Below are 25,989 nucleotides of genomic sequence, written 5' to 3'. Positions count from 1 at the left end.
GTTTAAAATCTGTGCACTATTTTGGGGGTTGAGGGCTGCCCTAGGATTTAGCCATTTCCATTAACATGCTTTGTGGAAGGTTTTATTCCATGGAAATGAACTTTTAGCATATTTCTTCATATGCCACTTATGAATATGCTTATATTCTGTGCAATGCATTTTATATCTTATTTTTACCTAGGGAGTTTGGTGCTGAAACACATGTCCATAAAATATTCGCCAATTACGTGATACTGGCCATCAGAAGGTTAATGTAATATGCTGTCAGCATGGGTTAGATGGAAATTCATTGAGCAGTCAAATGAAGTATTAAGCAAGCCTGATAAAATAGGTTTATTCAACTGGTTTTGCTGTCAGTCTTTGCTAATACATAGCAAGAAACAACTTAATATCCCCGAACTGTTACAACAACACTTTTTTTTGTCCCAAAGATGATAGTGAAAATGCAGAAAAAACTTATAGTATGGGTAGTGTAAATTCATGTTCCTTACGTTTATCTAGATGCACAGTGATAAGATAAATCAGGTAGTACTGCACTAAATATGCACTTTAGAAGGTGATGAAATAAATATTTTCATTGCACTTTAATGGGTAAAGACACTGGAAAGTTGTCTTGTGATGACTAGTTCTTCATAGCTCTCACCCTTATGGCAGGTGACTTGTAGATTCCCAGATGAAATACTCTAGAATTAAAATAAATGTCTTACTATGTCTTTTTCTCCCCAGGGTTTGATGGATTGTTTTGATTCTCACTTGGACACCCTCCAGTCATTTAAGAATGAAGATGAGAAGAATATGCCCCTAGTCTTGCCTGAAAAGTTAGAAGAAATGAAAAGAAGGTTGTGATCCTCAAATTCCTCTCTTTTGACTATGTTGTATTCTAGCTTTGCTATTGACTTGCTCTGCTATTCTGAATAAAGCACATAATTTATCCAGGCCTTGCAGAAAAAGTGCATTTTCCACCTAACCACAAATTGACTGTCAAGTGAAGCAGGCAGCTTTACTCAATGGTCCAATTAATGTCTAATTTTGTGTACAAAGTGGAGTTCATTAACAGGATCTTTTCAGATACCCTTTTCTGGTGTAGGCAGGAAACATGAAAATTTTGAATGTAAAAAATTCTCTGGGGGTGGGGATTCTTTAATTTTTAATTTCTACCTTATAAAATCACTGAGATGTACAGGTTATGTAATCCCATGTATCTGCTGAAGGATATTTTCAAAAATGACCAGTGAATCTATGTCCATAACCTGAGATGCCTTGACATACAGATGGCAGGTTCCCCTTTCCTGGCATTTAAGGTTGAGCAGTCAACATTGACTCAAAGTCGTTACTACTTAAAATTTTGTTGTTATCTTAAAATTTACTACTGTCGTAACAAAAAAATATTTTTATGTAATAGATGTAATTCTGAGTTTTTAGACTAAAAACTGTATACGTTAATGCCTTCTACATCTAATGATTTTGAGTTAATTTTTGCCACATTTCACTGTTTGCAGATTCAGCAATATCCCTTTCACAAACTCCAGCACCTTCCTTGACTACCACTGTGGACTCTGCACAGCTCTTGCCAATGAGGTGGTGTTAAAGCTAAATATCTGGGACATGAAGTACGGGGCAAAAGAGTCCGTGGAATCACTGCTGGAAAGTTGGAATGTAAGTTGGAATATGTGTATCACACCCTGACAAATAATTCTTCCCTGCTTCTCTTTGATTCAAGCTTGTGTCTGTCCTCATCTGAGGGTACTATGATAGTTGATAGAAGTGTGGTAGACTTGGGAGATCTGGGATTTATGCAAAGAACAGATAAATTTCCATAGAAGCTTTCTTTCCCCACCACATCTTCCTGTTTTGCTCTGAGAGTTCTTTCTTCAGTTTGGAGAAACAGAGTGAGCTGTGACTGTTTATAATTTTCTCTGTGCCCTTTTTTATTCTTTATTGGGAAGATTTCTTTATTTCTAGACTACAGAACCAGCAGTAGCAGCCCTTCCCTAGCTCAAATCCACACAGACCTCTCTGGAGTAGCTCATTAGTTGCTGAGTTCAAAAACAACCATTACCCAGGGTGCTGGCTTGGCTGCCTTTTGCTGTTGCCTCTTTGTTTTCCCAGCTTCCTTACCTCCTTATGTGTCATGGTGAATATGAATTGTCTTGTTTTGTGATATTTTCTGCTTAGCTCAGCTTCTGGGCTCAAGTTACTGAAATGCCACATGTAGTCTTGTAGGAGGAGATGGATTACCCCACCCCAAATACCAACAAAGAATACTGCATCAAGAATAGAGGCAGAGAGATGAAAATGGTGATACCATAATTTTGCCTCATTGCCAGTTAATGAGACTCCTTGTGAATTCCATCCTTGTGGACTTTCTCATAAGCTTTCCAGACTAACAAATACCTAGTTAAATTAATAGGAATTTCACGAGCCTCAGACCTGTGGAAGAAGGCAACAAAAAGTTGTATAAAATACCAGGTTTTATGAGTGGTATCAACCTTAACCCGTGGTGAGATGGGAGTACAGAGTTAATCTGTGCTGAGATTCTTGATTCAGTTGGGTTCTTAAATACTTATTATCATGTTATTTCTACAGTTGTGGTTCATGTTTTTCTCAAGCAGATAGAATATAGAGCTTTCTCTGGGAGTTTTAGGCTTGTTCCTGTCTCTCCTTCTGGTCGCATGATGTGCAGTCCTGGCTGAGTGGTGGCCCAGGTTTGTCATGGCCACAGGAGAGGTTGTTTTGTAGCCTACTAGATAGGATGTTTGTAGGAGTGGGGAGCTTTGGGGAGAGATGCAGCTCAGATACAGAAGGGCTGAGAATCAAGTGCCTCATTCCCTGTGTATATGTTCAAAGCATGTCCCTTCCTTTGCTTCCATTTCTTCCTCTCTCACCCCTTCCATCCCCAGTTTGGATCTTACTTGATTTGTGGCAGGAACTATGCATGTTGATATTAATATTTCTGTTCATGTAAGGAAATCCACCTTTCACTTTCATCACTTTTTTGACTTTTTTTGTGACTAAATTCTGTCTGACTTGTTCTAGATGTGATTTTTCAATATTGCCTTAGGGCTGTAATTTTTTGAAATAAGCAGTCCGGAGTCATGCAGGGCTGTGACTCAGACAACTGTGTTCAGGAATTAATACTCCTATTTAAGTTACTCTCTGCATGGGCAGAAAAAAGAACAGGTTAATTTCAGACTAAAGGGTGCAGATGAATTGCTGAATGGGTTTTTCTCAGATTATGTTTAACCTGCAGGTTACAAGCTCATATTTAAAGAAATGTATCCCAAGCTGCATTTTTTACCTGGTTTATGTGTGTTAGTGTTACCCATGCCAACTACTTTTCCTTTTGGGCAGAATTTCATTGAAGAAAAAAGACTTGAAACTCTACTGGAAATGGCTACTCATATCTGTGAAGACTTGAAAACCAAAAACATAAGCAGTCCTGACTTAGGTAAGTTTGTGCACAGAAACTGGTAGGAAGACCTCTGTTTTGAACTGTTGTGCTATCACCAGTTTTTATTCCCACTTATGTTTTGTGTAAAATAACCTCTTTGTTTCCAAGTGTATGATAATATTCTCTATTTGATGTCCTAGCTGGAGATCCTCAAGAAATTAGCAAACTTCTTAAGACAGTGGAGTCAAAGATTTCCATGTGCAGAGACTATATTTCCAATGTAAATACCACCCTACAGAAAGTCCGGTCTTCCTGGAGTAATTATACAGAAAATATCCACTTACTAAAGACTTGGCTGGAAGAAAAACGTAATGAGCATCCGAAAGAGGTATGTGGTTGCATTTCTTTTTGTAATGACAGAGGTATTTGGAAGCCTCCTGGGAGGAAACCATTGTACATGACAGGGGTTGTTGTTGCTTCTCTGTTCCTCATTTTGGAAATAAACTTTTGGCAGGGTTCTGCTTTAAATGATTTCATTGCTTCTGTCTAGATCCCTGCTGAGATCCTGGCAAAGTGGAATTCAGTTCACGGTTCCTTAAATGAAGCTGGAAACTATCTCATCGAAGTCAGCAAAGAGCAAGTTGGATCAAATATTGCCAAAGAACTGAAGAAACTGAATAGGAGGTGGGCTAAGTTCATCAAGAGGACACACTTTGTAAGTTATTAGTTTCATATGACTCTCTTGCTATGTAGCCTTCAAAATAATATTTTCTAGACTTACCAGCTTGCTAATTGGACATTAATAAATTTCACAGTCAACTCATAGTTGCCAGTTTTTAAGCAGGAGGAACGAAAAATTCACGGAAGAATCCCATTCTCGAGTCTTTGTGACTGAGTTAAATGCTTTTTATGACGCAATGGAAAAAGTTTGATTTTTTTTTTTAAACTGAAGATTTAAAACCACTTATAAAAGGAAATCTTATTGCAGGATGAAGTTCTTTATTCAGTTCTAGAGATGGAAGTAATCAATTTCTTAAGAGCTTGTGAGCCTTTACTAAATTGTATAATCTCTGCCTTAACTAGTAGAAAGTAATTACTGCTCCATAGATATTTCTAATGTTGTGCAACTTTAAACCAGCTCACTTGACAGGTGTTGAGGCTCCTGTAAATTCTTATACAACCTGCTTAATGTTGCAAATATTACATTTCCTACAATGCTTTCACAAGAATGACGTTTTTGCTCTGCCTGGGACTATTAGAGCTCTTACTTTTCTAAGTTGAGCCTTTCATTGACATTCATTAAAGGTACTGCTGTGACCATAAATGGTGGCAAAAAAATTACATCATTTTTGTAGATGAGGTTAATGAGAATGCAAGAAGATCAAAGGAAACTTGTTCCCAAGAGTGAGGGAAATCCAGATTTTCATAGAAAAACCCATAGCAAACCATGTTTTTAGGACATATATTCAGGAAGCAGAGATAAAGAGGTCTCTTGCACCCTTACAAAGGCTTAAGGAGTTCAGGAGTTATTTTTTTGGCATTGCTTTGGACATTATGACTATAATATAGACAATATTTATTTTTATATATAAAAAGGCAAGGGCAAATGCTTGAACTCTGGCCTGTAACTGGCAGTACCACTAAACTGTCAGCATGGTCCCTGATGTGGATTTGACCAACACCAGCTATCGTTCTCTTGGACTGTTCCCTGGCAGGAGGGGGGATGGACCATATGGGCACAGGTTGTCCTGTCACACCTGCTCTCAGGGTTAAAAACCTGAGCCTCACATGATATATGTTTGCAATTTATTTCTCCTTCAATCCCTGTTGGGTGCAAAAGCTGGAAAGCAACCGAAGTGATGACTGTGTTGTTGCAGGAGGGTAGTTGAGAGACCCAAGAACTGATGAAGGGTGTGAACATCTTACCCTGCTCTTTGTTTATAGCTTGGTGAAGAGAGCCCAGACACTGCTGAAAAGACCAGGGAGCTTCCAGGGAACTTGGAGAAAATTGAAGAGCTCCTTGGAGGGGTGGAGAGCTGGGCAGCAGAGACTGGACAACTGCTTGGCGAGATCAGTCATGAGGGGCCTGTGGAACCTGAGACAAAGGAACATTTGCAGGTGAAAATGGAAATACACTGCTTAAAATACTTGTTGATCAAATTAATTGCTGGCGTAAAATGAGCCATCACCAGTGAAGCAGAAGTTATTGTGGATTTTGTGCTGTAACACTGGTAAAAAGCCAAGTCAGTGATAATGTTTTGATATTATTTCCTAGGATCAATCCCAAATAAACTATCAGTGAATCTTCTAGCATCAGTGTGTCCAGATGACAGGCAGGTGCCAATGAAGTGCTGGTGGTACCACTGATGAGCAGCTTGCTCGAGTAATCTTAATTACTCCCTGTCCAGCCCAGCATTTGCAGCAGACTAAAACTTTGCAAGGTGCTGAATTGAGAATTTCCCCTGGTCGTACAGTGCTTTCTGTCATCTACCCTGCAGTGCAGGGAGGAGGTTTGGGACATCTTGGCTGTATCCAAGACTTACTTGTCAAAATCCGAAATACTTGAAGTATTTTCAGCAGCATGCTGGGTAATTTGTGCATCTCGGCTTACAGGCAGTTGCTCTAAACATCCACAATGAGCACTCATGAATTTCTTGTTACTATTACTAGTCTCTATTATTTCCCATGTCTCTCAGACAGGGATCACTGTTTCCCCCCCCAGCAGATGGCAGGTGGAAATACATAAATGTCACTCAGCACCTTCAGTACAAAGTCTGATTGCTTTTCTTCACCTGCCAGGGAAGGTGAGACTGAACACAGATGCCAAGGTTTGCACTGGAGAAGCTGAAGTGCTTTCTTATGTTGTCTTTTGCTATTTCTGCAACAGAGCCAGTATAATCTAATGGCAGCAAGGTGACCACCAGAAGGAGATTTCATTGGAATTCTTCTGTTTAAGGGCTAAAATTAAACAGAGATCTTTGGTGGGACATTAAATCCACTGCAATAACTGTGAATGAGAATTAATACTGGTTTACTTTTGATTTATGCCGTTTTGCACTGTGTTAAGTTGACGGTATTAGGAGTGTGAGCCTATGAAAAGAATCTATTTATCTTTTTGTAATTGTGGGCTTATGTTTATAAAATAAGTCTAATTTTGCAGTGTGACACCAGTTTGTTAAAAACAGGAAAGTAACAAAAGACACCCTGAAATACAGCCTGCAAAAAGGTGACTGGGATTGTATCTCCATGTCGGTGAACAGAAGAGCACAGGTTGCTTATCACCTGTAGTACAATAGGTCGAGATCCAGAATAAAGCACTAATTATCATTAGAAGAATACTAATTGACGACTTCAAACAGGAAAATGTGTTGAATATTCATAGATCAAAACCGCTCTAATAACGACATTTCATGATAAATATTCAAATACACCACACTACTTTTGCATGCAAAATGCCCAGCTGCTTCCTGCCTTTTGGTACTGAATACCACCAGAAAATCTGAGCCTTGAGATGTGCTTACTGTTGGATGACTTCATGATTAGATGATGCATATCCAAATGTGTGGTTTGTACATTCATTTAGAAAGCTGTTCGGATGGGAGAGCGTGTTTAAAAAATACTTTTAATTAGCTCTAAGGCAAAGACATGAGAGGTATCACATTGACAGAAAGACTATTTCAGCAAACAGAATCCCCTGTGGATGGCAGCAGATTTCTTTCTCTGTACATAGAGATTTTGCAGTGCAATACACTGACCATAATTGGAACATAAGATTTTTCCTTGACCAGATATTGACCATCCATGACCAAGACTGGCATTTTTTTTCAGTTTCTTTAAAAAAAACCAAAACACAAATACTGTGCAGGCTTCTAATGCATTTCGTTCAACCAGAGCTTGGCTGCAAGGGGGACCTCATGCCAAAATCAGCTTGTGGAAGCAGAAGAGATATTGCAATCCCTGACGCAAAATGTGTCAAGTCCGGTGTCCCAACAGCATTCTGGGCTGCAGGCACGAGTTAAAGAAGCCAGAGACAAAATAGAGGTACTCTTTTTTATTTTTATTGTACTTAATATGCACAGGCATCTCTAATTTTAGCATTATGTGATAAGGAAGACTCCATTTATGTATTGGAATCAAGTCTCCTAGACTCCTGCTGAGGCAAAGATCAGTATCTCAACTTGAAAAACTTGAGTGATATTATGAAACAATAACTTTATGGAATTACTGACACTCAGGCATGTTCTTCAAAGAGTCTCTTTCTTCCAAGGCTGTCATGGGTGACATGAACAACATCTTGCCCAAATCTGAGAAGAGACCTGCAGAGCAGGAGACTTTGCTCAATTTTGAAGAATCCCAGAAAGAACTTGAGGCCTCTATTTCAAAGGCTGTGCAACTTGTCAGTCAAAAATTAAGTCTTGGAGAATGTATTTCAAGATATGAGGTGGGTTTATTTTCTGAATCAGCTGAATTTGAGTATTTCTTTGTACTGTTTAGTATCTAAAAGGCCAAGACACCACAGTGAGAAAAATACCAGAATAGGTTTTTTGTAGCTATTAATGCTTTTCTCAACTTTTTCGTTTAGCACTGTTAGCATATATTAGCTTGGCAGATGGCTGAATGAAGAAATGTAAATCAGTACGGCAGTTTATTCAGTACCCTGTCTTCATTTAAGTTTCTCCATCATCCCATCAGAACTCATCATGTTCTGAACTACAGCCATCTTTTTTGCCTGATTAATAATTAAGATTCCCATCAAGAATCACACACCTGGATTCTTGGACAGGTTTTTAGAGCATGATTGTAAATAGAGAATCTCCACATGACCATGTGTATTCCCTAGAAATTTGGTCCCAAATTTGCCCCTAAAGGGGAGTTACAAGAACAACATCTGCATTTCTCCGAAGCATACACACTGATGTTGTCTGCATCCTTTTTGCAGGTATGCAAGGGTAGAGAATGCCCTCATACTCACCCATGCAATAGCCATCACAGCCCATATGTGCCATGTATACATGCTTTATGCATGGTTTTTGTATTCTACTGATGTAATTTTATTAGGTAAATAAACTATATTCAATTCAGTTTGTTTTTCATTATGATGCTTCTCTTGCAGGAAGCTGTTAATGCTCTGGACAATAAAGTTCTCGACAAATTTTTGAAAGCAGCTGAACAACTGAAAAATGTTTCATCTGATCATGAAAAGCTGGTAGTGGAAGAAAAGAGCAATGATGTTCGTAAAAGATGGGAGGTGAGATAATATGGGAAGGAAAATCTGCTCTGTGTTCTCATTAGGCCTGGCATCTTTGAAAAAGAGTTTTTTGTCACAATATGTTCTGAGGTTTTTATTTGCTTTGTAATATTGTCTCACCATCTCACAGGGATAATGTGTTTTGAATTTTGCAGGCAGTTCATCATGAAATTATATCCTGTGTCCAGCTTGTAGTAGAAAGAGAAAAAAAGAAATTTAACGCAACTTTCAAAAAAATCAATAAGCAGTTAGGCAAAGAGAAGAAACTCCTAAGTATGGATAAAACCAAAGGGCTCCTCAAGGAACATGAGGTACCTGGCACGCTCCTTTTCTGCTCACCTGCCTCTCTTTGCGAATGCTTTGTCTGTCCTTCTTGCTTGTTTTTTAGGTACTTTATTGCAACCCCTGTTTGTGGAATGGGACCCCTACACTCAATGTTATGTAAACACAGAACAAAGGGGCCACCCAGATTATTTCTTTCCCTCTTCTGACTGCAGATATTAGCCTCCTTGCAGACTGTAAGAATTACCTCCCTCTCATATGGATGGTATCTTTTTATTGTTGATTTTTTTTTAATTGAAAAAAAGGCCTTGAAGCATTAAAATGAATTTAGCTGTGCAGAGTATAAAAATAAGAAATTATTACATATTCTGTGAATCCCCTGATTTGTTACAGTTGCATAGCTGGTGTTAGGTGCCTTCAGATGAATCTTCTCACAGTGCAATAGCTGCACTTTGCCTCCATGTTTGTGCTATCTATAAATCAACCACAGAGGCAGACTAAGACTTGCCCGGGTGTGTCATGCTGAATCTTATGTATTCCATAAGCAACGGGTTTTATGCTTCATTGGTTCTAGTAATTTCCTTCATCCTACTCTTTGAAATGCATTAATGTTGCCAGTTTACCACCTATAAGGGTAAGAAATTGCTTTCCTGATGAAATTTTGGTCTTTGTCGAATTCAGTGGAGGCTTTGCTTCTCATGGGTTCATCTTCAGCAAATGTTACATATGCAAGAGTAAAGAGAAAGAAGCATTCTCAGGTGTATTCCTTCTGCTCATATTTTTGTTAGATTTTTAGTATATCTTTATTTCACCCTATAAAGTCTGATTATTGATGGGGAATATTCTAAATAAATTTTCTATTTCTATTTTTTCAGTAGTCAATGGGAGATGTATTTCTGATGTCAGTGTGAAGAAGACTTGGGACCAAAAGTAACAAAAACTGTAGTAGCATAATGAATTTAAAAATCAAGCAAGAGTCAGTGTAGTCTTGTGAATGCAGCTGGGGAACATGTTGCCAGAAATCCTTATTTCTTTCCTGGATCTGTTTGAAAAAGAATTGAGAGAAAATAAATGTTTCTCTCCTGGTTTGACAGCTCATGCTTTAAGTGCACTCGTCCAAGAAGACAATGGAAATAGGAAAGTCTGAGAATAATTGCAACTCTTTATGACTTAATAGGAATGTATTATATGTTTTTTCTCTGTTTAGGCCTTTTTTTCACACGAAGGCTGCCTGAGGGAACTTAGCAAGTCATTAGAAGACCTTAAAATATTGGGAAGACTATCAGAAGAAACTGTGCCAGGCATAGAGACACTGACTGCAGACTGTGAACAAAAGCTAGAAAAGCTTCAACAAATTGTGCAAGATACTTACACAGCCTTGCTGTCTCGCGCTGGAAAAGGACACTCGTCTAAGAAAGAGTGGGTGACTGAGAGCATGATGTGTTGTAGATTCATTTGCCAGGATTCCTTTTTTTCCCTTTGTATTTCATATTTGTTCTTAAGCTGAAATTTCTTTTAAACTGTAGGAGCTCCATTGTTGCTTCTGAGAATGGAGAAAAGCCCAGTTCTTCTCAAGAAATTGATATCCTTTCGGTCCAGGAGGTAAGAAGTCCATGCTTACTGTTACAAAACAGTTTAGGGGAGATCATTGGCAAAAGGAAAACCAGATTATTTCCATTATTATTCTGATTGTGGTAGGACCTTAGGACTCTGGTCAGACCTCAAAACCCATTGTGCTTGGAAACGCAGACTAAGTAAATATTAAAAAGAGGCATGCAACACACAACACTAGGCATCCTGGGGAGATGTGATTCTCCAGCCTTGTGTTATGTTTTGCTAAAGAGTGGGTTTCAGCTGGAAGAGTCATGTGTGAAGTTATGTTCAAGTGCAAATCCTCTAGAGTGTCCCAGTAATTTGAAAAAGTTTCAGAGGACACAAAGAGGAAGAATAATGAAGATTTGGAGGCGTTTGCTTTAGAAAAATATAGGGAAAACCAGAACATGGAACTTCTTAGAGATAATTTTTGAGAGACAAGATACTGCCATTCATCATTTGGATGCCACAGAAGATGTCTTGTTTAGGATAAACATTAGAGATTCATAGAATCATTTTGATTGGAAGAGATCCTCGGGATCATCGAGTCCAACCATAACCTAACTCTAGCACTAAACCATGTCCCTAAGAACCTCGTCTAAATGCCTTTTAAACACCGCCAGGGATGGTGACTCCACCACTGCCCTGGGCAGCCAGTTCGATTCCATTCATGCAAGTCAGGCTGCAGACAGCTCATCAGCCAACCTGCAGGCTGGTGATTTAAAGGAAGGGACCCATTGGATTTACATGAAGTTCGAAGGTGTGTAGGAATTGGCTATTTTCAAGGGTGATCTCTTGTAAGGTAACTAATATTATTCCTGATACAAACATGAAATACGTTCTCTCATGGATAATCCAAGTATGAATTGTATAACTTAACATCAGCCAGCCTCAAATGGAGGGAGCAGAATATATCCTGGGATCAAGGGTGAGAGGCATGCAAAGGCATCTGGTATAAGCAGCCTGACAAAAACTGTAGAAGACAGTGCATTGTGGTTGCCCAAGGTTGTCCGTGGAGCTGCAGCAGAGATTCACACAAGTGGAAAGTGCTTGCCAAAGGCCCAGCATCTGTGGAAGGAACGAATGAATGGGCTACAAGTATACAAAAATTTGCTCTTTTGGTTCATGACTGAGTTTAAACATATCTTGTATTGACGAATGGTATCTCTCATCTCCTTTGGGACGCATGAAGCAATTGCTTCTTTCTGGAGTTCGTAGGTGTCTGTTAGTCTTCACTATGTATTGACAAAACATGATGCAGAGCTCATTGTTACCTTTTTTTATTTTTATTAGACCTCAGGACCTGCTGCAGACGTAGTTTTGGAACCAGATGTGAAACATCACAATGGAGAAAGCTGTGCAAAGAAATTTGAGGAAGATGGTGATTATTCCATACCAGCTTTATTAGAGAGGTAATTTTTAAAGGATAAATTGCATGTATATTGAGATGATACTATGCTAGATACGCATAAATTAATTGAATGTACTGAACATAGGGTGCGCTTTTGCTATGCAGAATTCTGTTCTTGTTCTACTACAGTTTACTTAATACTGCCCTGTAATTGATAAGGAAGCACTATAACAGCTAAATACCTCAAACATTAGGATTTTGTAGCAAGAACACTTAGAGTTAGAAAGCTTCTGCTCTTTTCTCGGGACAGAAAAATCTGTATCTGCCTTACTAATAACGCCACATATTGCACAGTTAAGATAAATGTATCAAGTTTTAAAGAACTGACATTTTTACATTCATAAAATTGAATTTAGAGAATGCAGGCAGGCGTTCAGACTTGAAAATTAGCCAGGTGAGCAGTTTCTCTTTTTTTTTATGTGCTGCTCGTTTATACCCATTCGTTTGGCACTTAGATAAAAATATGCATTTGCGATAGACTGTGCTTATTTTCCGTGGTAATCTGTAGGTCAGCAAGTCCCAGTCCCTGCCACATTCAACTAAATTAGAAGTGATATTCTCTCTGAAAGTGATTGCATATTTTTTTAGCTATAACACACAAAGAAGTAACCTGGAGGAACTTTTGCAAATCAGCAGAGAAAAAGTAGCATCTGGCTTTACTGATGAAATAAAAGGCACTTCATGCCTTCACAATAAGCTGCTTGAACTACAGGTAAGTATTCATCTTTTAAAAACATACTTGGTGCCTAAATTGTTATTTTCTTATGTAGAGCCCTCACCTCTCTGTGTTATGTCTGTTGCCAAGGGAAAAGGAGCATCCTTACCACCAGGTTTATTAGAAGGGAAATCAAGGGTTTAGCATTCAGCAGAACTGTATTTCCTCCTTAGCAGCAACACTTGCAAAACTGCACTGAAAGAAGAAATCGGTGGCTCTCAGTTTGTGGCCTACAGGCTGAAATAGGCCTGATGGAAAAAATAACTACAGAAAGGAGCTCTTTTCTGTCAGCTGGAGTGGTGGGTGATGGACTCTGGTCAGGCTGGAGGAGTCACCAGAGTTGAACGATTAAATGTCAGTGGTGTATGTGCAGAATAAAACTGTTGCAGGACTTACAACTTGATCAGGTTTGTGACAACCTTTAGGAAGATGATAAAAGGCACATAACCAATGTTGGAGAATTTACTATTGCAGTTTTCAAGTCTTTGCTTGAAAGGAGTACAAAGTTTGTCTAGCATCTCAGAACTTGGTTCAGTTCTGCATTTGTTTTTTATTCTTTTAAACATAACTAAGTTATTTTCCATTCATTCTTGTAGTAAAAATGGCTGAATGTTTATTAAACCTTTTATAAAATATAACCAAGACATTATCTGACATGGAAATTTTCATGATAAAAAGTTGGTAGAGAATTGTGTACAACAATAGATACTCCTACTTTCAGGTGATGTTTTCACCTTTTCTGCAAAGACTCTTGTGACTGTAATTTTATGAATTGTCCAATCCATTGAGAAATATGGTATCATATTAGTGCAATTAATGCCACATATCTTTTAGGTGATAGAGAGTGAAATCAATTCTGGTTGGACACAATTGGAAAACATCTCGTCTTCCTTAGAAAGTCTTGTGGATGAAGTGCAGCAGGCTACTATCTCTGAGATGAGAAGCAAACTAAAAGGAGAATGGAAAGAGCTTCAGGATATTATAAGTACCAGGTAAAAATCAACATTTCATTATATTAGCTAAGGAATAGTTTATTGTGACTAATGTGTGGATTGTGAAGGGAATAGTGTGTGTGCATTACATACATACATTAGATACATTAGATAGTGTGAATCTCTCCAGTTTGCGCAGAGCAAATGTTTGTAACATCACTATGCAGCAATCCCAAGTTTACTGTTATTTCCTTCAGCCTTTTAGTTAAATTCACTGGGATTCACACTGCATTTCTTATTAATGAATGGAAAAACTCCTTTGACCTCAGGAGGAGGAAGGTTATATCTGTTAGACAATCAACTACATTATATTTGTTGCTTTTTGTGTTGTAAAACATTGAGTGTATTTCCTTGCTTGCTTTCCCAGTTCACATTTTTGTTACCTTTCTTGTAGAACAAACTCTGTAAGGACTGCTTTGGAAATTGTTTTACCAATAGAAAACGAATCCAATCTTCTATGTGAATTAGATCAGCAGCTGAAGAAAAAGGACATCCAGCAGTTTAATCTGATGAATAGCGATCTTGCTTATAGGGAACTAAAGGTAAGGGAAAATGCAGAGACCACACCTTAGCCAGAATGGTGTTTAGTATATCTAGGAATTAGAGAACTTCATGGGATTTTCACTCAGGAGTTTGGGACCACTCACAAGGATTCTCAAACCTTCTGAAGTCTATAAGAGCATTTTACTCTCTTTGCTTTAAATGTCATTGTTCCTGTAGAGCCAGCCAGGGAAACTCTAAAGGCTCTCCTATAAAAAACATGGTCATGAACATTTCATCTGAAGTCAGGACTTTCCTTTGATCCAGATTTACACTGTTCCCACCTGGCTTTGTGTAACTTTGTGGAGTCATACACATAATGTGGTGGTAATTGAGCTAAGCTGAGCTGCCTTGTACCGCATGTGAGCACAGTCCAGGATGGTTTTGGGAGCTCTGCATGTACGCAATAACTTGTTCACCTGCTATCAGTGTCTTATGCCTGGGCTCTGGTCTGGCTGTTGGGCAGGGTGAATATTGTTTGTTCTTGATGTGTGTTCTGAGCTGAACACTCTGACTGCTACACAGAACTCGAAGTTTCATTTCTCTGCCCTTGGCTTACCGGCTAAGTAGGGTTTAGGTCTCTCAAGCTGTAGGGCAGATAGCATGGGCACTCTCTACCTAAGATGACTCTTTTTGGTCGGAAGGGCCCTGCATTTTTTCTCGGCTCTCTGCGCGTTTGCAGTTTCACAACACTGACACGCTGCTGTTTGTCTAAGGGGTGTAAGCCAACAGCACACAGACCTCACCAAGAGGTTTTGATTTGTGTGTAAGTCTCCTCCAGAAGTATAGCATAAAGAACTTAAAAGGTGGCAGAGTAACAAACATCTATAATATGTGCCCACCTGTGCTCTGAGTGATCTCCCACTTCCAGAGCCTGCTGGTTTCAGTCCCTAGACTCTCATCATCTTTCTATCCTTCTTATCTGATTGCTGGAAAGAGGCTTGAGCTTTCTATAATGCTGACCAAATTCCCTGTTTGTGGAATACCATTTTATTTGATTGTTCTTCTTTTTTCCTTCCCTCCACCAAAGTCCCAAGTAGGAAAAAAGAAGCTTGTTTCCTTAACCACCCGGTTTAACATACTTATTTTATTGCAACTGTAATTTTTTTTTTCGTCATAGGTTCAACTTGTATGCAGGATACAGGTTTTCTTTCACTTGCTAACGCTGTTGGTTGTTCTCTCAATTTCAGGAGCTGCAAAGATCCATATTAAATCAGATTGAAGTGTGCAAACAATTGGAACACCTAGATAGTTCAGCAAGAGATGAATTTAATCCAATAGATCTGCAAGCTGCAAGTAAAATTATGATTTACTATCAAAACCAGCTTGAAGAAATGAGCCATAAAATGCAAATCCGTGAGACAGTCCTTAAAGATCTGGAAGCTTTTATGGCCTCACTGAGGAAGATTCAGTCTTCCATCAAATGTCTCTCAGATTCCTCAGGTCACCCTGAAATACAGGGAAAAACATTGAGAGATGCTGCACAAGAGGTTTCTCATATGGCAGAAGAAGCTAAATGTTTGGATGAACGCTTGAAAACAGTTGATATCTGTTTGGAAGATGCTGAATGTGGGAGAAAGACTTGCTGTGAAAACCTTGTTCTGACTTTATCTGAAGAACTAAATGCGACTTATGATCCCTCAAGTGAACAGACACTTCCAGAGGAAAAAGACTTGTACAAGACTTTTTCCACAAAAAACAGTGAACTCCTTAAAAACATTCAGGATCTACGTGACAGAATTAGCAAAGTAGGCTTGAAGGATCCAACAATTCCAGCTATTCAACAAAGGTGAATTCTTTTTTAAAGCTCTTTTAATTTCATTATTTCAGTGAACTCAGAGGGCCCTTGGCAGCAGAGCCCTGAAACCTGAATGTTTCTTGAAGCATCTGTGGGGCATTGAAAGAAGCTGTGAACTTTAGGGTTTTTTGTTCCACCACAACGTAAATAAGGAAGCTTTGTCCTTTTTTTCTTTTAAACTCCTATGTATATGTTTGTTTGAAACAGCACTGATGAAGAGAAAATAGGAGATATTGATTGTTTATGATCTTAGTTTTCAGTAAGAAAACTGTCAAACAGGGAGATGGGTCTGATCTCTGATCCAAGTGATCTGAAACTCTGCGGTGTGGAAGCCTTGTGTTATTTTACCAGACCCTGAGAAAGCCACTAACATTATTTGTATGTCTCTGATGCTGTTTCAAAGGAGCTCTCTGCAGCCTTGCAAAGGATGAATAAACAATTCATTACTGTTTATGCAGAGGGAAAAGGGTAGGGGAGAGTAGCTTATAAAATGCAACCATTTTTTAGGTTGTGAAATCTCATGCTGTGGTATAGCTTGCTTTCTTAGACCATATTTTAAGGTAGCCAGAATGCACTTATCTTTTAATACAAAATTATTCACTGTGTTCATACAGACCCTTCTGGATTTCAGGATTTTGAATTACTTTCTCAAAGGGCTTTGGTCAGCATAACTCTTCTTAAGGACTATGTCAAATTACATGAGCTGAAGATCAAATTAGACTTTCGATGATGTTATTTTATATAGTCAGTATGTGCAGCTCAGGATGAATTTCTAGGGAACTCAATAAGTACACTGGGAAAAATAATCAACGACTTACTTTAATATAAGTTTGTATTTAATTTTTTTTTTAATAAAGGGTAAAATCATTAATGGAATTGGACAAGGAATTGGATTGTGCTGCTGTTGAAATGAAACCTATGAGAGAAATTGCTAATAGGCTCCTACATATCAAAGAGGAAAAAGCAGAGGAAGCAAATGAACTGTGCAGAGTTACGGAGAGGTTATGGGAGGATACAAAACTCTTGGTTGCTGAATGGTAAGGAGAAAAACTACATTTTAAAGTAGCATTGTACGAGTAAGAAGCTTGCTTGTAAATTGAAACAGCAAAAATCCTTAGACCATACTTTAAAGTAAATGAAATACTGATACAGTAGCAAATGTTACTATTATGATGCTGTAAACTGTCATAAAGCCAAGAATTTCACATAGAAATTTGCAGCCAAAGGTCATGAATTTTACATATTTTTAGAACATCACAGTCCCATAATTTAACAGGTATGCAGTGATGTGTTGGACTTAACTGGTATTAAAAAAAAAATAAAATTGGTATCCAAAAGAAAAGCCTGTCTACTGGTGGGAATGATATATATTTACTGTGAATTTCATGCCAGCACATTCAAAATAGAAAAGTCAAACAAATGGCAGAGGACAGCTGTGAAAACTGGAAGCCTTTTATGCAGGAAAAGACCAAAGGAACTTGGTTTGATAAGCCTGAGAGGGTGATGGGAGAGGTGATGATTGATAACCCAGGGCATCCGTCATTCTCCCATGGTTATTAAAGGTGCCTTTATGGTTTGCATGGACTGGCGCAGTGCTCGTTAATCCTCCTGGCCTGCACAGGGGTTGGAGGGAGAAATCTGTTTTCGTATCTTGCTGCAGGCTGGGCTGAGTCTGTATTTCCCACTGTCCAATACCCCAGCTCTTGTGATACCTGCTACACATTGTATTTCAGTTTACTGGTGACTGAGCTCACCTTTCAGGTGGAGAGTATCATACAAACCTGAACTGCTCAGCTCACATCATAGTTAAATATGAATCAGAGGCATATGATGTTGAAGGGTATTTCTGATTCTGAAAACTGGCCAAATATCACAGCAGGTATCACACAGTAGTGCAGAGTTTGTGGCTGGTACTGTTTACCCCACTTTTCTCTCTCCCAAACACAGTAGTCCAACTGCTCACGTTTCTGAATGTAGTAGAAGGAAGCAGACAAGAGGTCGAGGCTGCTGTTTTATGCTCAGGCCATAAATAATACATCTCTTTTTAATAGCCAGGAGCAGTGTGCAAGAGCTCTGGAGCTCTTGAAGCAATATCAAAGTTGCAAAACTAGTCTGACCAGCATCATCCAGAAACAGGAGATTGTGCTTTCGCAGCAAACTTCTTATATCGGGAAGGAGAATTTGAACAGACTAATAACAAAGGTGAGTAACAAGAACTTACTGAAAAGGTAAGAAAAGCCTTTCCTGGGAGTGTTTGGGTGTAGGGTTGCCCTTGCACACCCAGCCTTCAGGGCAGACATTAAGACCTTGCTTTCAGTTTGGCTTCCAAAAATGTATTTAAGGACCATATATTGGTTTTGTTTTGAGATGGTGTCTAATTTTGCTTAGTGAATTAAGGTCTTCTTAAAGGATTAAAAAAACAAACCAAAGAAAAAAAAAGCTGGAAAAACTGTGCTCTAGTATGAAAGATGAAATCCTATCCTACCAAAACACATGTTGACATCAACTACATTCACCCATACCCTTTAGAATATTTCTGTGTTTTCTACGAAGTTAAAAAACCTTACAGTGGGCAGTTTGTATATATATACCAAAATTGCAAATTCATTTGTTACTACTAAGATACTTAACAATGTTGTACTGCTTAAAGCAAAAATAATATTATAGATAATGCAACTCCTTGGGGCTGGTAGTTTCTCTGCTATTGCTGTAGCTTATAACCAAGAATGTAGATCTGTATCCTCTCCTTGCTTGTGTCGATGAGTCTCAGGCAAGGCTGTGGAGTTTGCACTGTTGAGGCTGTGTCAGAATGGCACGTCTGATCAGAGACTGGACCACGGCAGGTCTGTCCTGCTTCCGAAGCTGGAGCTTGTGTACCTCGATGTACATCATTGCCACTGTGCTCAGAGACAGCTTGGGGATCACCAGCATGGTGCTGCCTTGGGATGTGGACTTCTGGAGGCCAAAATGGTTTTAACTGGGCTGATGATACAGCATTTCCTTGAGCTGGTTACCTTTGCAGCGTGAATCTTTGCCTCACACTGTGTTGCAGTTGGAAGCCATAACAACATGGTTCAGTATTTCTGCTCTAGCTTCTCCTGTGTTACAAACCTATTTAGAAGACAGACCTTCTTTATAGGAGCCTTGGCCTCTGTAACCGATGTTTGCTCCATTCTGTCTTTGGTAGCAGTTAAACATTAGCAGTAGCTTTTACTGATGAGAAAGAATGAGCGGGTGTTGATGGACACTCCCTCATTTAGCTTAACACTTACTACTTCTTCAGAGAAGAATTTAAAAGCCAGCTGAGTTCTTGATGGCTTAATGAGTGCAACAACTGGACATAATTGTCATGGCCAATGGATTAGGAAATAGCAGCATGTCCATTGTGACCATTTTACTGTCGCCATTTCAGGTTTAGGCTTTCTGATGAGGCATCATCCATATCAGTCAGGAACACTTGCCCTCAGGCAGTGCCTAGGATGGTTAAATTAAAGAAGGAATGTAAACAGTGCAACAGAAGGATGTCCCTGTGTGTCACCAGCTGAGGCAGGGTCTTTTCTGGGTGTCACCAGTGAGAGCTCTGGCACCTTTTATCACCTGGGCTCCTGCTGTGGGGAGATCACCTGCCGTACCCTGGCCCCTGCTTGTATGGAGACCCCTCGCTCTGTTAATAACCCTTCCTCCTCACCTTGAGTTTTGCAACTCCCACCCTCAGCATTGCAGTCCACAATATCTGTAGCATAATACAAGGCATGTCCTTGAGTGCTGATTATTTGTTATTTAGAATTTTAGAATCACAGAATCATTTTGATTGGAAAAGACCTTTAAGATCATTGAGTCCACCTGTTAACCTAACACTGTCAAGTCCAGCTCTAAACCATGTCTAAACCTAATCTATGCAATAAAGAAGATTCTCTGCCTTGTTCTGGTTTGTGAGTGCTGCTCTGCTGTCCCTCCCCTTATCTCAGCAGCTGGCAGTATCCATGTGAGAAAATGTGATGCTTGTCTCTGGGCAATAAGGATAGCTTTTAATAACAAATCTCCTAACACTAGAGGTCAGTGTTTCTTTTCCAGCAAACTTCCATGTTGTTTGTAAACATTGACATTACAATTAAGCACAAAGAAACAGCCTAGTGTTTAAATAGAAAGTGGGAAAAGGGGACATTTCAGTTTCTGGCAATGGGATATTTGACAATGGCTATGTTTAAGTAGGATTTAAGCTTTTTTTTTAAAAAAAAAGTAATTCAAAGCCTGGGGATCAAAATGGCAGGTTATATTTTTTAAAATGGTAATAGCATCTCAGATGATTATTACATTATTACATTATCCATAGTTCTCACTCAGCTGTTGTACAGCCAAACCTGAATAATACGGATTTCTAACAGAGAAATGTTCCTATCAGCATGACAAGGGTATAACAACACAGGATACAATCCTAGTCTCATTGTATTAAATAAAACAGATTATTTTGTGTAATACTGTTGTTTCTCTAAACTAAAAAGAACAACACATCGGTTTAAAATTGTTTTGTTGAATAAACAGCCATAAGTAAACACAATTGTAAATATCCGTCTGGTCCTTTTCACAGATCGAAGAGGCAAAAGAGGAATTTAATGATCACTCTGAAGATGTAGACAAAATAAATCAGATCTGCAAAAACCTGCAATTCCAGCTCAACAAAATGAGAAGCTTTGAGGAGCCCCCGTTTGAGAATGAGGCTAACATTATTGTGGACAGATGGCTGGATGTATGTAAAAAGTAAATTATCAGGGTGGTCTTATCTGTTATGCATTATAGTAATTGATTCTGACGCGTGTGTAATATTTGGAATAAATTAAGTGCAATATGGCAAAGATCCTTAAGAGATAAATCCAAGTGTTTACCGGAGCAAAGCTTGCGGAGTGTCTATTGGTGTAATGTTTCTGAGCTTTCAGGTAGGTTATATCATGGCTACTCCTTGGCAGTAAATAATTCTAGGAAATGCAGAAAGACAATACTTGTGCTTTCTGCACAAATCTGTAAGCTTCCATAACAACTTATGTGGATTTAGACTTTGGAGGCAATCTGGAGAATTACAATGCTGGTGCTTTTGGTGAGAAATGATTGCCACTGTCGATCTAAGCAGTGCATCAATACTGAGATTAGATGGTATTTACTGAGAGTAGATAAACATTAATGAGTAAGGCTGCTTCCTAAACCTGCCTTAAACTGGCAAGCTGCCGTTGTGATTGGTATGTTTGGCGACATGTGTGGCAGGGATTTAAATATCTTCTCCGTGACCAGTTCACTGTGAAGACACATGAGATTTTTTTCCCCTGCCGCACTTGTTGTTTTTGTGGGTGGTTTCATATTGCTCAGATTTTATTATGTTGTGTTTGCTTTTAGAATACACCTTAACATTTTTGAAATCTGTGTGTGTTTTCTGTATATAAATCTAATGGTAGATCAATGAGAAGACTGAAAACTACTGTGATAATTTGGGAAGAGCTCAGGCTTTGTGGGACAAACTTCTTAGTTTATCTGGCACAATCGATGCTTGGGCAAATGAAGAACTTAAGAACGCAGAAGGCCATTGTCTGACTGAAGAGGAGCTTACACAGTTGAAGGTAAGTTGAATGAAAATTTTTTACCCTTAACTTATACTGTAGTGATATGGACTTTGAACTATAAACATGCCCGTTACATAAAAATATCAGCAGTGCAGAGAAAGTTGTACATTTGCAATTGTATCTGCATGTATAGTTTTGCTGAAGATATTCCTTAATGTATTGGGTATATACGTTTTGGAAACTAGTGAATAGATAGCATATATTTATACTAAGTTGTTTAAAATTAATTCAGTACTGCAAATGCTACTTTAGACTACAAAAGGCCCCTCATTCCTTTGTGCTGTGCAAACATATAGCAAAGAGAAGGCATGGGAAGCCTGTAGTCTGGAGTATGGTGGTGGACATATTTCCTGTGCCTGGGGAAGAAAGGGAAGAGAGTGTGTATAGGCTAATGATTAGTTTTCTGGTTAGAAATTGCCTATCAATGAAGATGCAGGATCCTCAGAAACGTCTGGGCAATGCACAGGTCAGGAAGACGTTGCCAAGGTGGCTGATTTGCCTCTGTGATCCTTGTCCCGGTGTGCTCCCCGATGTAACTTAACACAGCCTTAATAGTGGCTGGATGCTGAGGAGCTCCGGGAGCTGCAAACTAAATAAAAATAATTTCCTGCTTGACTGAGGTTGAGACATAAAGAAGAGGATATGGGTTATATTTGAAAATATGCAGGCAGGTGTTTTTTTCTCAGTGTTTATACACTACAAATGCCCTGTTTTTTATTATGCTTATTTGCAGCGTTACTGCTGTTGTTAGCCCTGCTCATTTTTTTTAATTTCCAGAGCAATAAAAAAACCAAGGTGTTCTTTGTTTATAGATCTTCCCATTAAACAGTAGTACACGTGCTGTGCAGAGGCGGGTGTTTTGTCACATTATTATTGCCTTAACCATTGTGTTGTTAGAATTTACCTGGGGTAGTTCAGGTCCCTGAGGGCTCCAGTAAAAATGCACCAGCTGGCAACTGCATCTTAAGAGCCATTTTGTTACCTGGAAACTGCTCAGGGCCGGCATGATGTGACCGAGCCCCTGACCAATGTGCCTTTATTGGTGCTTGGGAAAGGCTGTGCTGGGGGTGGCTGTGCTAAGGTGACTCCGCTGCTCCTGTGTCACAGGATAATTCTCAAAAGAAAGGGGAGGAGAGGGCAAGGGGGAGAGAAATCAGATTTCCCATGAGCAACTCTAAAAGTGGAATAGAAAGGAGAGAAAATTGAACTCAGTGCATTGGTATTTTTGTAAAACGTTTTAAAGCACAGAGGGTGCCAGGCTCATTTATCAATTTATTGTTATTTCTTTTGTTGTTGATCCTGAAACATCTCTACAGTAATATTAATTACAAAAAAACCCCCAACTGTTGCAATGTGTATCACGTTACATAGGGTTGAAACCCAGGGTCCTTTGTGACCAGCCAGCAGAACACCAGTGCGTGTGCTTTCAAGAAGCCTGACAAAAGAACAAAGTAATGAGTTATTTGAGTGCATATTTAAAGATAATTTCAGTATAAATACTGTGAGAAAGTTCTGCTTTCCCCTGTAGCCAGCATGCAAATGGAACTTTTTTAAGGGCTGTGGCACATCAATGGGTTTTGAATACTTTGTCTTGAGGGAGTTTGGAATATTGATTTAGGAATATGAGACAATGTGACCATTTTAGATATATCCTGTTTCATAAGTTGAAGCTGTTATTTTACTTACACATTACTGACTTGATCCAAATTCCATTCAAATGAGCAGAGGTCTTTTCATATACAAAGGATTTACATTAAAAAAGTGCTTACAGCATGTGTTGTATCTTATCACATCCCTATGAAAGTGTATCATCGGGATGCCAATTCTAGACTTTGAGTCTATAACATCTGAGAATATCCCTTTCAAATAGAAGCAGCAAGAAAAAAAATACAAAATTAAGATTATTTTCCTGCAAATTTACTTGACTTAATATAGAAGTAAAATAATTAACATTGTTAAATTTATGCTACATTGCAACAACTACTCTGCCTGAGAAACATAGAGGGTTTCTGACTCTAATAAAAAAAAGTTCAAAAATTGCTAACATGAAAATTAGTAATGTAATTTTCTAACAGTAACATGGAGATTTAATTTGGGAAGAAACACAGTTACAGATGTGTTTTTTCCACCTTTAGGCATGCTTACGAGTGCAAGAACAGAAACTCCAGAAATTTGACAACACGGTGGCTGAAATAGAAGAGCTTCTGAACAGTAATGAACCTCCACTGGAGCTACAGGTACAAAGAAGCTTCTTGAGTTAATACACCAGTACTGATTAGTACAGCCCTGATTCTAGTACTGTCTTTGCCACAGTCATTTCTTGGTTTAACTGAAGTCTCCCCAAAGAGAACTGAAGTCGTCTTGTTGGCTATTGGCAGTGACATTTCATTTATTGTCTTTCTCAAGTTGTTAGAACCAGACCTGTCATTTTAAACACAAAGGCCTCTCTTAGTCATGTGCCTTTTAGGGGCTTAGACCTGACCCAACTGTTTTCAAGGCCTGCTGGAAGGGACCCGTATAAGTGATATCTGGCTTTTAGCTACTGGCCAAATAACCAGGCACAGTGGATTTTGTCATCCCTTTGGGGATCCCAGCAACTCAGCATCCTGACTGTCTGTTTTAAACTGTACCTTTTCCTGAACATGACTTAATGTAGCCTGGTAGTGTGTAGCTATGTGCATAGAGTGGTGGTTACTGTGATGTTTTCCTTTGGAATATCACAAGGAAATCAACTCCACACAGCGATGAATAAACCCTTCTCCACTGTTTGAGGCCACCTTATACCTTAATCCTCTACCAGTTCCCTCAGCGTCCCCTTCCGGTGTCTGTCAGATGCACTTCGAGCTTGACCTGGTTTGGCTATTTGTGTGTTTATCCTCAGGCAGTGAACTCAGAGGAGTTTCACTGGGTGAGGTGACCTAAGGAGCTTAGGAAAGAACTCATTGACCTTGCACTGTGCACCCTACGCTCCTCCAGAGCACCAGACGCCCTGAGCCCCCTGAGGTTGTGTTTCACCATGTGGCCATGATCCCATTGAGTTGCTGTCTCAGCAAATCTACAGAAGCCTTAAGATAAGGTTAAGGACCTGTTGCTTCATAGTGAGTAGTGTCAAGCCAGAGCTCCCCACCGCTCTACTGTCCTTGCCTGTTTTTTGGATGGGTGTAGGGAATTTGCCCCAGTGGGATCACTTCAGGCAGGTGTGTACAGACATAGCCGGCAAGCTCTTTTTCCTGGTAGCTGAAGCACTTGTATGACCTTTAGCCAGTAGACACTGGAGTAGACTGACAAATAAATCTGTTAATAAAGCAGCACCAGCAAATTAATTTTTAATAAAGATGAACCGAGCTCATTCCTCCTTGGAAAAGCAGAGCTTAAATACTACTTTTCTTAATTTGTGGAGTGGGAGGGAAATAAACTGGATCAAACTGTCATTGAAACGTCTAGGCTTCAGATCATTTCATTGCTTTTCATGTCTATCGTGGAGTTCTAATATTCTAGGAAATCAATGCAGTATAATTTCTTACGTATGTTTATTTCCAATTTTAAGGTCATCAGATCAGCTGTTGTGCAAAAAATGGAGCTAATAAAAGAGCTCTTGTCAACGAAGCAGGGGACCAGTGAACACAGTGTGAATACAGCAGAACTAAAAGGAGACCTTGATCTGGCCAAGACACAGATTGGAATGACCGAATCACTTTTAAAAGCTTTGTCTCCTTCTGACACCTTAGAGATCTTTACTAAATTAGAGGTAACATGCCAAAAATTACGCATATTTTATCATTTTTTCATTATTTTTCTCCTGGGCAAGTTTCATAAGTGTTTCATCTGTAGATGTTGTAAACTGCTAGAATAACTCAGGTGAAGAGCCTGGCTTGACTATCCCCTTAAGCTGCCAGGAAGAAAAACGTGTTTTCACTGATTGTTACCAGATGTAGTTAGTTACCCCTTGCAGCTATTGGAAATGGTTAGTGGTAGGCGCGACAAACAGTATACTGCCCAAGGTATGTTAGAGTCACAGAACAGAATCTTGGAGTCATTATAGTTGGAAGAGAACCTTAAGATCATCAAGTCCAACCACAACCTAACTCTAGCACTAAACCATGTCCTTAAGAACCTCATCTAAGCATCTTTTAAACACCTCCAGGGGTGGTGACGCAACCACTGCCCTGGGCAGCCTGTTCCAATGCCTGAAAACCCTTTCCGTGGATAAATATTTCCTAATATCCAATCTGAACCTTCCCTCAGGCAACTTGAGGCCATTTGAAGCAGTAATGGGGGTACTGGGTTGTATCTTTTCCAAGAGTGGGCAATATACAGAGCTTGTCTTTGTGCCATCTGAGCCTGCCTGCAAGGGGAGTTCCCAGTAGGCAATTTCAGCCAACTTGCCATCTTGGCACCAGGGAGAAAGGT

General features: G+C 39.2%; 1 protein-coding gene across 3 annotated transcripts in view; it reads left to right on the top strand.

Annotated features, from left to right (window-relative positions):
* The window catches only part of SYNE2 (spectrin repeat containing nuclear envelope protein 2), a 196,753-nt gene that overhangs the window by 39,745 nt on the left and 131,019 nt on the right, over positions 1–25,989 (top strand). For all 3 annotated transcript variants that reach the window (XM_065838733.2, XM_065838734.2, XM_065838731.2), the window contains exons 13-35: positions 727–839; positions 1,500–1,656; positions 3,352–3,448; positions 3,592–3,779; positions 3,942–4,106; positions 5,336–5,509; positions 7,283–7,432; positions 7,659–7,832; positions 8,505–8,639; positions 8,795–8,950; positions 10,129–10,340; positions 10,448–10,523; positions 11,808–11,926; positions 12,514–12,637; positions 13,475–13,632; positions 14,027–14,174; positions 15,363–15,961; positions 16,828–17,007; positions 18,022–18,172; positions 20,559–20,717; positions 21,415–21,576; positions 23,715–23,816; positions 25,127–25,327. In XM_065838733.2, coding sequence (XP_065694805.1) covers positions 727–839; positions 1,500–1,656; positions 3,352–3,448; positions 3,592–3,779; positions 3,942–4,106; positions 5,336–5,509; positions 7,283–7,432; positions 7,659–7,832; positions 8,505–8,639; positions 8,795–8,950; positions 10,129–10,340; positions 10,448–10,523; positions 11,808–11,926; positions 12,514–12,637; positions 13,475–13,632; positions 14,027–14,174; positions 15,363–15,961; positions 16,828–17,007; positions 18,022–18,172; positions 20,559–20,717; positions 21,415–21,576; positions 23,715–23,816; positions 25,127–25,327 — 3,900 coding nt within the window. The remainder of the gene's footprint in view (positions 1–726; positions 840–1,499; positions 1,657–3,351; positions 3,449–3,591; positions 3,780–3,941; positions 4,107–5,335; positions 5,510–7,282; positions 7,433–7,658; positions 7,833–8,504; positions 8,640–8,794; positions 8,951–10,128; positions 10,341–10,447; positions 10,524–11,807; positions 11,927–12,513; positions 12,638–13,474; positions 13,633–14,026; positions 14,175–15,362; positions 15,962–16,827; positions 17,008–18,021; positions 18,173–20,558; positions 20,718–21,414; positions 21,577–23,714; positions 23,817–25,126; positions 25,328–25,989) is intronic.

This window comes from Patagioenas fasciata, chromosome 5, assembly GCF_037038585.1.
Source record: "Patagioenas fasciata isolate bPatFas1 chromosome 5, bPatFas1.hap1, whole genome shotgun sequence".
NCBI lineage: Eukaryota > Metazoa > Chordata > Aves > Columbiformes > Columbidae > Patagioenas > Patagioenas fasciata.
This window is presented reverse-complemented; position numbering and strand designations above follow the sequence as displayed.